General features: G+C 65.1%; 2 protein-coding genes across 2 annotated transcripts; one reads left to right on the top strand and one right to left on the bottom strand.

The window, feature by feature from the left end:
• The first annotated feature begins 353 nt into the window (after positions 1-353).
• Positions 354-5,274, top strand: HMX1 (H6 family homeobox 1). The gene is made up of 2 exons (XM_043905829.1): positions 354-1,023; positions 3,894-5,274. Exons 1-2 carry the CDS (start codon positions 630-632, stop codon positions 4,535-4,537), a joined length of 1,038 nt encoding a protein of 345 aa, XP_043761764.1. The 5' UTR covers positions 354-629; the 3' UTR covers positions 4,538-5,274.
• Positions 4,651-11,777, bottom strand: LOC122696210 (collagen alpha-1(III) chain-like). The gene is made up of 10 exons (XM_043905883.1): positions 11,677-11,777; positions 11,518-11,566; positions 11,016-11,181; positions 10,826-10,924; positions 10,107-10,775; positions 9,695-9,993; positions 8,342-8,393; positions 6,657-7,624; positions 5,326-5,440; positions 4,651-4,799 (listed from the first exon to the last, which is right to left on the bottom strand). The coding sequence occupies exons 1-10, from the start codon at positions 11,775-11,777 to the stop codon at positions 4,651-4,653; spliced, it is 2,667 nt and encodes an 888-aa protein (XP_043761818.1).
• Between the last annotated feature and the right edge of the window lie 513 nt (positions 11,778-12,290).

The raw sequence follows: 12,290 nt of genomic DNA on the forward strand, positions 1-12,290 counted from the left end.
GATTGGCCAGTCTGTTTCTCATCGGGGCCCCGCAGCCAATGGGTGGACCCCCGGCCGAGGCCCCGCCCCGCTCCCCCCTACCCCCTCCGCTCCCCGCCCGGCGCGGGTGGCTCGGGCCCGGGGAATGCCTCACGCGGGGCCGGACAGGCCGTGACCCCACGCCTGGGCCCTAGGCCGCCTGCCCTCGGCAGCAAGACTGCCTGCGCGCCCAGGTCCGGGCGGTGTCTCCGGGCAGTGGCGGCGCGCGGGGCTTGCGCTGCGTCCTCGAGCTGAGTCGGCGGCCGCCGGGCCCGCGCCGCCCCGCCCCTGCTGGCCCCTCCCCTCCCCTCCCCGCCCCCAGCGGGGCCGGCCCGGGCGGCGACCAGCGCGGCGACGGGAAAGGCGAGCGAGGCGGCTGCCCGGCCGGCTGTCGGCACGCACCCGCTCCCGGCCGATCGCAGTCCGGCAAGGAGGCCGCTGTCTGCCCCGCGGGGCCCGACGCCAGCGCTCCGGGCAGCGGCTCTAGGGCCGGCCCGCGCGTGCGCCAGAAAGTCGCGCGCCACGGTCCCCAGAGGGAACCAGGACCGGCCGCGCCCCGGGCCCCCAGAACCTCGAAGAGTCCGGCAGAGTCCGACGGACCCGCGGCCGCGATGCCGGACGAGCTGACGGAGCCCGGGCGCGCCACGCCGGCCCGCGCCTCCTCCTTCCTCATCGAGAACCTGCTGGCGGCCGAGGCCAAGGGCGCCGGGCGCGGGGCCCAGGGCGGCGGCGGCCGCGAGGAGGAAGAGGACGACGACGATGATCCGGAGGACGAGGACGCGGAGCGGGCGAGGCGGCAGCGGCTGCAGCGGCGGAGACAGCTGCGCGCGGGCTCCGGGCCGAGCGGGGAGGCGCGGGCCCGCGCGCTGCTTGGGCCGGGCGCGCTGGGCCTCGGTCCCCGGCCGCCCCCGGGTCCCGGGCCGCCGTACGCGCTGGGCTGCGGCGGCGCCGCGCGCTGGTACTCGCGGTCGCACGGAGGCTACGGAGGCGGCCTCAGCCCTGACAGTGAGTGGGGCGTGGGGAGGGGTGGCCCGGGTGGTGGGGCCCGGCTTCCTCCCGTCGCATTTGCTCCGGGACTTTGGGTTCGTTGGAGCCCTTTCTGGGCCGCCCTCCTCCTGTGTCTGTGGTGGGCTCTGGGGTCGCGTGGGGAGAGCCCCTGGTTGAGCAGGTTTGGAGGCCCATTCTCCAGGGCAAGGTCCCCCACGCAGGGAGAAGCTTTGGCAGGGTCTGGGTTTCGCCCACAGCCTTGGGAGAGCAATCTGGGGACAGGGGACAACAGCTAAGAAGAGGAAAGAAAGGGAGGGTGAAATAGAACCAACAACAACAGGACACGTGGAGGGGGGGGGGGGGACACGGTGGGGAGAGGCAGAATCGAAGAGGGAAGAACAGAAGAAAGATGTTGGGAGTGGAGGAAGGAGACGTGGGGAAAGAGAAGATGAAAAATAGAAAACCGAAAAGAAAGCCCTAAGTGATGGGGAGACAGAGAAAAGATAAAGGGCGGAAGGACAGGGGACCAGAAGAGGCGGTAGAGTCAAACTCAGCAAAATGAAGGGGGCACGGTGCGGGGGCGGGTTGGGGGGAGCCCCTGCTCTGGAGCTCCGGGTAGGGGACGGTGGTCTTCCACAGAATCTGTGTCTGCAAAGCTCCGTCTCCTCTTGAAGCCACAGACCGGGCCTGGGGCAGGGGCCTAGATTTCCCTGTTGGAGCTCCACGGCCCCCTGGCCATGGCTGTGGCAGGCAGGGAGGCTGTGTTCCGAAGCCCCCCTCTCTCTCCTTTCTCTGCCCCTCCCCCTCCCTTGCCTTTGTTCCCTGCTGAGAGCTCCCAGGCTGGGGGTGGCGGTTTGCAGCCCCAGAAACCACTCACCCGTCTTGCCCGGGCATTCTGGAGGTGCGTTCTGCTCTCCCCCTCCCCAGGGTGGCTGCCTCCCTTGGGGCCCTGCCCTTTGGAGGATGACCCCAGGAGCAGGACTAGGAAACTATGCTAACCTCAGCCCTGGGCTTTGCCAGCCCCCGCCCCCTGCACCCCAAAGTGTACCCTGCGAGGCCAGCGGAGGACTCAGGCTCCTGCTCTGTAATGCTTTCAGCTCCTAGCAAAAGTTAGCACAAAAAGAGTGCTGTGGGTGGGGGTGGGGGTGAGGGTGGGGGTTAGACCCCTGTCACCTCTTGGATAACCCTCTCCTTGGTGTAGGAGTGAGCGCTTTGCAAAGGGACCCACCTCTCAGAACCTATGCCCAGAAGGTCCAGGACCCCCTACCCTCTTCATTTCGCTTCCAGGAAACTTGAGCAGGCCTCTTTGGTTATTTGCCCTGAAATTGAGTGATCAAATGTAGTGACCTTCTGGGGGTGTTTCTGAAAGGGTCTCACAGGGTGAAATGTGTTCCCCTCCTGCCCCTGGAGTTTTGCCCCAGCCCCAGGCGCAGCCCCAGCCCCACCAGCAGCCCTCAGAGACGAGCTCCTTCCTAGTTCGTATAATGCGGGTTGGGGGTCCCTGTTTTGTACCAGAGCTGGCAGGCCCGGCTCGGCTTCCTCTGGCAAAGCAAGGGTCTCTGAATCTGGGGACCCCCCCCCCAATGGTGCACATGCCAGCCTGGAACCTGACCCCTCTTTGGACACAGTGAGGGCTCACACCCCTGGCACCTGCGTGGCTGCTGGGTGTGGGGTGTATGCACCAAGCTGCTCACACCAGCTCACCAGTGTCTGCTGTCAGGCACTCACTCTGGGGGCACACTGCTGCTTTCGGTGGGCCGGCCTGGCCAGACTCGTTGACTGTGGGAATGCCGGCCCAGGGCCTGTGCGCATGCAGAGGCGGAAGGGACGCTGGCCTGAGTCGGCCTCACAAGCCCGGAAGTCAGGCAGCTGCCCCCTTTCAAGCTGGGCTTGGAGTCTGGACCAGCATCTGGGTCCTGGGCAGGCTGTCACCTGAACCATCATCCTTTGCCAGCCCTGGGGTGGGGGTGGGGGCGAGGCATCACCTCACTTCTGGAGGTGGAGCTTGGTTCTTGCAGGACCTGGGGTGGGGGGGACTCTGTGGGCTTCTGTACCCCACACCCTCAGGTTCAATCAAGGCCTCATGGGCTTCGGGTGGCGTGTGGGAGCTGAGTGTTTCTGCACAGCCAGAGCCTTCTGAGCTGACTGCGGGCAGAGAGGGCACACCTCTGTGGACATCTGGATTAGGGGCACAGGAAACGGAGGTGAACAGACCACCCGTGTCACCAGGGAGTTTTGTTGGCCGGTCATCTGCATCCGCTTATTCTCCATTGATGGGAATGTTTCCATGCAAGCGGGAATTCTGCATCTTCTCCTAGGAGTGAGTGGGGAGGGATCATGGCAAGTCTCTATTTCTGGGTCTGGGGGTCTTGGCAGAGGGCTGAGTGCCAGGGGTGAGGTGGTCTCTCTGCTGGTTTTCCGGGTGTATATTTCTCAGAAGGACCTTTCTTTCCTCTGTGAGGTGAACCCCTGGGGCTGTTGAGTGTTGTTTTGATTCGAAGCCAGTGATTATGGGAGCCAGTCTTTTTCGTGTGTTTCTGTTTGTGTTTTGGTGTTTCTTTTCTTCCCTTTTTTCTTCCTTCTGTGGATGCGCCTGGAGCATGTTCCCAGCGTGTTGGTTTGGAGCCTAGCTCAGGTCTTCAAGTTCACCTCTGGATGTCCAGCCTCTCTTGGTTCTGGGGGAGGGTGAGATCTACCGAGCGTGCTGGAGGACGACCGCCGCCATCGGTGGAGCTGTCTGGGGACTGTTCCCTTGCTGTGGTCGTGGGAGACCTCACGGGGTGCGGGGAGCAGCTGGCTTCAGCGACAGGTTCGGACTGGGGGGGGTGGTGGCGCCGGGAATCAGCCTCCAGAACCAACCCGTGTTCCTTCTCCTTTCCCCCCTGCAGCCAGCGACCGGGACTCACCGGAGACGGGCGAGGAGATGGGCCGCGCAGAGGGCGCCTGGCCGAGGGGCTCCGGGCCGCGAGCGGTGCAGCGAGAGGCGGCGGAGCTTGCGGCGCGGGGACCGGCGGCCGGCGCGGAGGAGGCGGCGGAGCTGGCCGAGGCCCCTGCGGCGGCGGCGGCGGCCGGGGAGGCCCGCGGCGGGGTCGGCGGCCGCAAGAAGAAGACGCGCACCGTCTTCTCGCGCAGCCAGGTCTTCCAGCTCGAGTCCACCTTCGACCTGAAGCGTTACCTGAGCAGCGCCGAGCGCGCCGGCCTGGCTGCGTCCCTGCAGCTCACCGAGACGCAGGTCAAGATCTGGTTCCAGAACCGACGCAACAAGTGGAAGCGGCAGCTGGCAGCCGAGCTGGAGGCGGCCAGCCTGTCCCCGCCGGGCACGCAGCGCCTGGTCCGCGTGCCGGTGCTCTACCATGAAAGCCCCCCGGCCGCCGGGGCCGCCGCCGCGCTGCCCTTCCCGCTGGCCCCCGCCGCGCCCGCGCCGCCGCCGCCGCTGCTCGGCTTCTCCGGGGCCCTTGCCTACCCGCTGGCCGCCTTCCCGGCTGCCGCCTCCGCGCCCTTCCTGCGGGCGCAGATGCCCGGCCTGGTGTGAGCATCCCCGGCCCGCCGGGCCCACGCCCGGAGGCCAATCGGGACTTGTGCGGAAGCGCCCGCCGGGGGCGTGGCGGCAGCGGTGGAGCCTGGGGGCCTTCGGTCGATCGGGGGTTAGGGGGCGCTCCGGTGGACCCCCTGAACCTCCGGAGCGCAGGCTGCCGCCTCCGGGCCGTGCTCTACGCCTATCCGAGGATCGGCCAGAATGTACCAGAGACGCAGGTGATTGTGGCTCCACAGACAGTCGCCAGGCTGGCTCCCCGCTGGGAAGACAGTCTCACAGACAGTCGGCCTTGCAGCCCAGGGTCCCCCCCTCCCGGGGACAGGCCTCAACCTCTGAGCAAACCCAGCTCCCGCCCCTCCGGAGTCAGCAGCTGGGCGCAGTCCGCGGCAAATCCAGGCTGTCCAGGATGCTTTGTGGAAGGGCCCACTCTTGCAGGCTCAACTACCTTGCCCCGGACTATGCACCCACGACCTGGGGAGCACTGTGATCAGCCTGATGGCCTTGACCTTGCCTCCCGCAGAGAGAGAGAGAGATTCCCAGGGAGCGAGTCCTGGTGAGGGGAAGGGATGAAGATACTGCCAGGTGGTGCTTCCATCAGATCAGATCGTCCATCCTGAAGGCAGGGCTCCTCTCCTGGGCTTCGGTTCCTGGTTATCCCAGTGAAGACTTTTTTTTTTTTTTTTAAACGAATCTACTTATTTGCGTATGGAATAAAAAGGGACATTTTCTGGACAGTTGCTGCTGCTTTGTGATCCCTGGGGCTGAGCTCCTCTCTGGTGACGCACTGAGGTGGGCGCCATCCCCAGCCTCCCGGAGCACTTTCCGGTACTGGCTGGGGGCAGGTGGGTAGGTGGGCAGGGCAAGCCCCCACTTTCCCCGGACAGGGGGGCCCAGCGAGGCCTTAGGGGAAGTCAGGGTTGGGGAGGAGAGGGACCTAGAGTGGAAGAAGGGACGCCCTCCAATCCCGTGTCGCTCGGTTCTGGGACCTTCAGTACAACCAGAAGTCAGGAGTCGGGTGAAGGGAGAACCTAGCACTTGGCCCAGGGGGCTGCCAGCTACGTGAGCCCCTGCGCCCACAACTCCTTCCTGCCCTGGAGCTGAGAGTCATCTCTGACATGGGGGCGGGGGGGGGGTGCTAGGAGCAGGGTTCTCTGGCCGGGGCCTCACCCCCTGGACCATCGGCAGTCTCTCTTGAAATGACGGACTCAGACCCTGGGCAAGGTCCTGAGTTTATGGGCTCTGAGCGAATGCTTATTGCTTAGCTCGTTGCCCTGGCTGCATCTCTGCAGCCAGCCTGTTGCAGGGTGGAGATAGTGGTCTCCTGCGTGAGGGAAAGATGCTTTATGGGGTGTGCTGCTCAAGCCTGGGGAAAGAAGCCATTCACTTGCTTGAAAGGGTCACTCCTGAGACAGAATGGAACCCCCCCCCCAAACCTGTCTCCACCCCGCTGGCTTCGGGGTCTTCGGGTGGAGCAGACACTCCTGGGCTGAGATGCGGGCTGAGATGCACACGGTCCCTAGGTCTGGACCGTGGAGTTTTCAGCGGTGGCACCAGACAGCCCAGGAGAAGGTGCCACGGGGCTTTCCCCGCCCCCACTGCCCCGGGGTGGGGGGAAGGAGGTCCATCTGTCTGCCCCTGTGGCCCAGCTCCCTGACCCAGAATCATCCCCTGCCCCAGCCTTCCAGTTGGTTCCCTGTGCCCCGAGGCTGGGGGCAAGCTGGGGGGTGGGGTTCCTCTAGGGGGACGGTGGGAGTGGGCAGCCCGGGGCCTAGGTGGTCCCCACCTTCAGGCTCCCAGGGCCCAACCACAGCAGGCTCCTGAGAGCCTCACAACTCACCTCCAACCTGCCCCTCCCATTGCTGCAGTTCCTCCCTTTGAGGGTGGGGTCTGCTCTTCCCGGAGAAGGGAAGAGCTGCCCTTTCCCCATCGCTTTCACTGGATTTTGTCAGGAGGGACTTACCATCTGTTTCCCTACAGTGAACTGGCTCCTAGCTATCTCCAGAAGCCTTTGGTCCAGACCAGAGGCCACGGGCGGAAGTGTGTGCCAAGAAGACCTCTCAGCAGCAGTGGCATCTCTCCTTCCTCCCTCTCTCTCTCCCACTGGGCCTCTGCGCACCTTGGCTGGGGCTCCACGTGGGACCCTGGCCCTCTGACCCTCTGGGGGTGGCCTCACACGGTCAGCAGACAGACCGCTGCCGGCTCTCCGAGAGGTGTGCACCAGCCTGCCTGTGCAGAGCTGGCCGCAAGGGCCAGCGCAGGTCCCCAGCTGCGCGCGAGGCGGGCAGCCGGGCGGTGTCGCGGCTCTGCTCCTGGCCCGCGGCACCGCACACCCGCGGATACAGGGCGGCAGAGGCGGGGTGGGGGTGGGGGTGATTCGGCTACTTCCGGGATCCCGGGCACAAAGACCACGAATGGGATCGTTAAAACGCTGGTTAAAGACGTGTTGCCAGCGATGCAACCGTTGGACTCTTTGGTGGCTCATGCTGGCGCGGTCCCCAGGTCGTGGCGACCAGACCGACCGCAGGGCGCAGCGACGCACGGTGTGGCGCCCACGTCCCAGGGCGGCTCGCCCGCCGCGGCGGGTCGGTCCGCACCAATCACGGCTCCAGGCCGGCTGGGGAGCCGCGTGGCGCCGGGGCCACAGGCAGCGAGGGGCTGTGGGCCCCGTGTCCAGACCCTCGGATCTGCCCACCCGGAAGGAGCGAACCTGGCCTCCCGGCCTGGGACTGCCGCCGGGGTCAGAGAGGAGGTTTCTGCGCGGCTGAAGGACTGCCTGGTTCCGCGGAGGCAGAGACAAGGTGGGCCGGGGAGCCGCTTCCTTGCCTGCCAGCTCCAAGCTCCGCTGGGTGGGAAGGAAGCGGGAGGTGGAAGGGAGGCTTGTTCCCTCTTTGAGGTAAGGGTCGGGAGCTAGAAGTCTAACGCTGAAGTACAGAAAGTGGATCCAAACGGGGATCGGGCCAGCGGGACTCCGGGAAGCTGGTTTTACCCCGTAATTACCCAGCGTGCGGAGTGTCCCACCAGGGGCCGCACAAACCACAGCGAAGCCGGAGCGGAACAGGCAGCCCGAGGGGGTCGGGGGCCAGGCTGGGGACGAGCCGGGCTCCAAGCTCCAGCGCCATCAGCGCCCCTCGGCCTCACCCAGGTGCGTGTTGGCTCCGCTCCTGGTGGGGGATGAGTAACTTTGGTCTGTTTCTGCCCCGCGTGCCCTGGCTCTCTCCAGCCCTCCAACTCTAGCTTCTCCTTACAGGAAGCCTGATTCCAGCCACCGTGGGTTGCCTAGGGGCTTCTACTGCAGAGTCCCCGAGCCCGGCTGGGTCTACCAGGCTTTGAACACCTGGGCGGACCTGCAAGTTTCCTTACTGAGTTCGCGCAGAATCAGACCTGCTGAAAGGGACAGGCAGGTCCCATTCTCCACCCCACCGCCCTCCCCCATCCCCCCCAACTCCCCTCCCTTTCCCTTCCCTCCTTCCCCTCCCCCAACGGTTGCTCTGTGCCCGCCCCCCCCCCTCCAGATCCTGGTTGAGAGCTAGCAGGCAGCACCTGAGCTCACCTCCACCCACCTCGTCCAAAGCCCTGGTGAGGGGCTGATGAATTCTCCAGGAATTGCCCTTCCCCTAGCTGGCAGTTTCCCACCCGCACTCTGCCCGTGGGGATCCACCGACTCCTACCCAACCAGGGTCTCCCTTCCTCATCAGGTACAGGTCAGGGGCTGTCCATGCCCCACCCCCAACCTCCTCCCCAAAAGCTTAGCTTGGCTTCAGGAGGAGAAGATTCCCCAGAGTCTTGGCACTCTGAACCTACCCAGAAGAAGGGGACCCACCTGGGCGAGAAGGAAGGGGCTGAGAGTGGTCACCTGGGGCCCGAGAGGGAGACACCAGGGCTGGGCCAGCTCCCGTCTGCAGGTGTCTCCCAACCATCCTTTAAGGCCTTCTGGCCTCACCCGGAGATTCTCCCAAAGGGAAACTGGGGCTTTGAGGCCAGAGACCCTGAGGCAGGGACTCCATGAATAAGTCACTCAGCCGCTCAGGCCCAGATGCCCTTTCCCGCACCTGGCACTGCTACTATGGAGGCCGGGTGCCCTGTCCGGGGGGTCACTCTTCCCAGGGCCAACCGGAATCAACTGGATCATATCCTGTGGCCGCCCTCACTGCAGGCGTCCACAAGAGAAGGGTCCCCAGCCTCCTGCATGCGTTAGCTATGATGCCTGAACCCAGGGTTCCAAAGCGGGTCCCCAAGGCGGCTCACCCCACAACTGCATACAAAGACCGGCTGCTCTTGAGGGGAGAGAGACTCTTCTATACGGATGGATTGGAAAGGGGGCCACCCTTGTTCTGATAGCACTGAACTTTGGATCCAGACACTTGGGCCAAAGATGCAGAGAGAAAGATCTGGAAGAGTTAGTCTCTGGGTTCACCACCTGGAGAGCAACCAGGTGAGCGGAGGGCTCATCCCTGGCCAGATCCCGCAGCTGTTGGCTTCAGTTTATGTTTGTTTGTTTTGCTATAAAAGTGATATTGCTTATTATTATCTGGCAACTGCAGAAAAGTCAAAACAGAAATAATTTGCCTGCATTTCCACCATCAAAAGTCAACTGCTTCCAAGTGTGAGATGAAGCTGTGGATTTATTGTGAGGCGATTTATAGTTGTATTGTTAATTTTAAAATTCTTGTCAGTTGAAGATGCACTCAACTATTTACCAGTAAAATGATGTGATGTCTGCGTTTGTTTGAAGAGTACTGCAACAAAAACAAACAAATTAATTGAATAGTAAATAGGAGGGAGACACACAGGATTAGCCAGGCATTGATCATTGTTGAACAGAGGTGGGTACATGGTGGGGGGGGGGGTTCATTTCAAGGCTTCCTCTATTTTGTTTTATATTTGAAAGCTTCCAGAATAAAAATGCTTTAACACCTGACTTCGCAGAAACGTCACCGGTGTGTACTCCTAGCGGCGGATTCTCCGCCCTGGGCCGTTTTCGTTACAGGTTTGTTTTCATCAGATCGCCATCTGACCTCGTTTGCACCCCGCTTGCTTTTTTTTTCTCCCCATCCTTACTTCGAAGTGCGCATTAAAACCCATTAATTCGGTCTCCGCAGACATGCTTCATTAAGTCTTCAACCTCTCTCTCTCCCGGAACCTGTCCCTGCGCACATCTCTCCCCCACTGGCCCTGCCGCCCCTCTGGGTCCGGAAGGCCGGGGCCGCCATCTCCTCCGCCCGGGAGGCCTCCGAGAGCCGCGGAGGACTGGTCTGCGCTGCCGGGGGTCGCTGGCGCCGCCTCCCGGCCCTCGCGGTGGGAGTCGCCCGCGGACCCGGGTCCCCCGCAGCCCGTGCAGCGCAGGTCCCAGGTCCGACCCCGCTGCCGGTTCGGGGGACTAAGCCCCGCGGCCGCCCCTCTGGCCCTGGGTTCGCGTGTGCGGTGTCTCGGAGCCTCCTTGACGCTCTCGGCGCCTGGGTCCGCGGCGCCGAGACTAAGTGTAAACTGGGGGACGGTGTGTGTGTGTGTGACCAAGGCTGGGGGGGCGGGGGCAGATCCCTGGAGGACGTGTGGGGGAGAGGCTCACATCCTCGGAGCTCCGTCTCGAGAGACAGACCGGTCCGAAGGGCGCTCCCCATCCCTGGGAGACGCGGTGCGCTCTCGGCGTCGGCCCGCGAAGCCCCTGGCGGGGCGGGGGCTTCTGGGATGCGGGCGACCAAGCCCCGAATTGCAGGACTCCCCTGGGTCTCGCTGCCCCCGCCCCCGGAGCGGGGTCCGACGTGCCCAACCCGCAGGACCTCGGCCCCACCCGGCCGGCCGCGCGCTTCCCTGCCCGCTCCGCGTCTCTGCTTCGGTCCCCTCCGCCTCTGCGTCTCTCGTCTCCATTCTTCTCCTCGCGCTTTCCTCCTCCGGGGCTCGGGAGTCGGCCGGTGCGTCGCCTCTGCTGTCGCGCGGCCTCCTGGGCTCCATCGCACCCCTCTCCGGGACACGATTACCTCCCCATTCGAACGGCCCCAGGTAGGAGTCTGGGAGGCTGGGACCCCCGCCTTGAAAGGGCGGAAGAGCGCGCCCCTCGGACGCGGCGGCGCAAGGACCCCCTGCCCGCCGAGGCCCCGCGTCGCCTCGATCGGGCTGCTGGGAGTCGGGGTCGCCGCCTCGAGTCCGGACCCCGCGCCTGCCCCTCTGGGGGCTCTCGATCCAGGTTCTCCCCTCTCCTGGTCCGAGTGTCCCCCCTCCCCGCCCCAGGCTGACCGAGCTTAAAGGAGAGACACGGGCAGTGGCGCCAGCTCCGCGGCTCCCGGGAACCGGCGGGCGGCTGCCGCGGAGCGGCCGCCTTCTGCTCCCGGGCCGCCGGGCTTCGGAGCGCTAGGCCGGCCTGGCTGTGGACCCTCCGAGCCCGCGGCCCTGTCGGGGGGCGGGGCGCCCCCTCCCCACAGCCCTTCCGGCCCCGCCTCCCCGCTTCCCGCAGGCGCCCCCCGCCCCCTGCCCGGCTCACCTGGCGTCGCCTTGGCGTCTCGGAGTCTGGCTCGGCCTTCGCGCCCCGCCCCTCGGTTCTCACCTCGCCCCTTCCCGCTCCCCTCCCCCCTCGGGCTCCGCGCGCGCGTCCACGCGGTCCCCGAGCCGGCACCTCTGACGCCAAGCTCTAGCCCAGAGGCCCGGAGCTGGGGCCGGGGAGGAGGGAGGTGCCTGAGCCCTCCCGGGTCCCTGAAGGCTTCTCGGAGGAGGCAGTATTAAACCCGCAGAGAGGGGAGGAGCTGCGGGCGGCCGTGCGCAGGTGGAGACGGCAGTTCGCCTCGAGTCTTGGACCTTGGTGTGGGCATCTCCCCTCCACCCTCCGCTCTGTGCCGCTGGCCCTCGGGTCGCCTCCCGCCCCACCCCCCCAAGCACTCTTCCCTCCCGGAAAGATGGGGCGCGGATTTAAGAGTGCCCAACCGTGCTCAGCCTTCGCCGCCCGTCTGCGTGGATTCAGGAAAGTCATTTCCCTTTTCTGCGCTCACCTTGCCCATCTGTGGAGTGGGTGGGCGGCAGTGGTGAAGGTCGTGCGGCCTAATGGCAAGAGCGCGGGCTCAAGGCTTGCTGCTGGGCACACAGCCTTCTGCACCGACAGCAAGGCAGGCCGCCTACCGCCCACCCGCTCAACTCACAGGTCAACTCACAGGTTCCCTTTCCTTCGCCTGTGCAGGGCAGGCCACCTGGTTCCGGCTGGGTCCTGAGCGCGAGTCCAGTCGCTCCCACCCCCATTGGCGGGCCTAGTCATGATCGCACTGGGGCTCCAGGGACACCTGAGCCCACCTGCCCGCCCACCCTGGCCCGCAGGAGGGTGCATTGTATGAGCAACAGGCCCCCCGAACGACAGCTGCACCCCAAAAGCCAGCACTGTCTGCCCCTCCAGGGCCCAAGCTCCCACACTCCCGCACCCATAAATCCTCTGACCTTTGCCTCCTTCCCAGCGGAGACCCAGGCTGTCCACGCGCCTGTGTCCCCCAAGCCTGGTCCACCACACCCACCACAGGCAACTGGGAGCTATAGCCAAGAGGCTGGGGATGGGGATGGGGCTGGGGAGGAGGAAGCTGCCTGAGCCTCCCAGGTCCTCTTCCTTTCCAGCCGCCCAACTGGCCTCAGAGATTTGACCTCCAGAGGTGGACACAGACCCTGGCCCAGAGCCTTGGGCCAAGGGGCCCTGCTCCGCTGTTTCTTTCAGGAGCTCGTGGTGGATGGCCCTTGCTCTCATCCACGTTACCTTGGGGCTTTCTTGGAGCTGGGAGCTGAT

Source organism: Cervus elaphus, chromosome 6 (genome assembly GCF_910594005.1).
Source record: "Cervus elaphus chromosome 6, mCerEla1.1, whole genome shotgun sequence".
NCBI classification, from domain to species: Eukaryota; Metazoa; Chordata; class Mammalia; order Artiodactyla; family Cervidae; genus Cervus; species Cervus elaphus.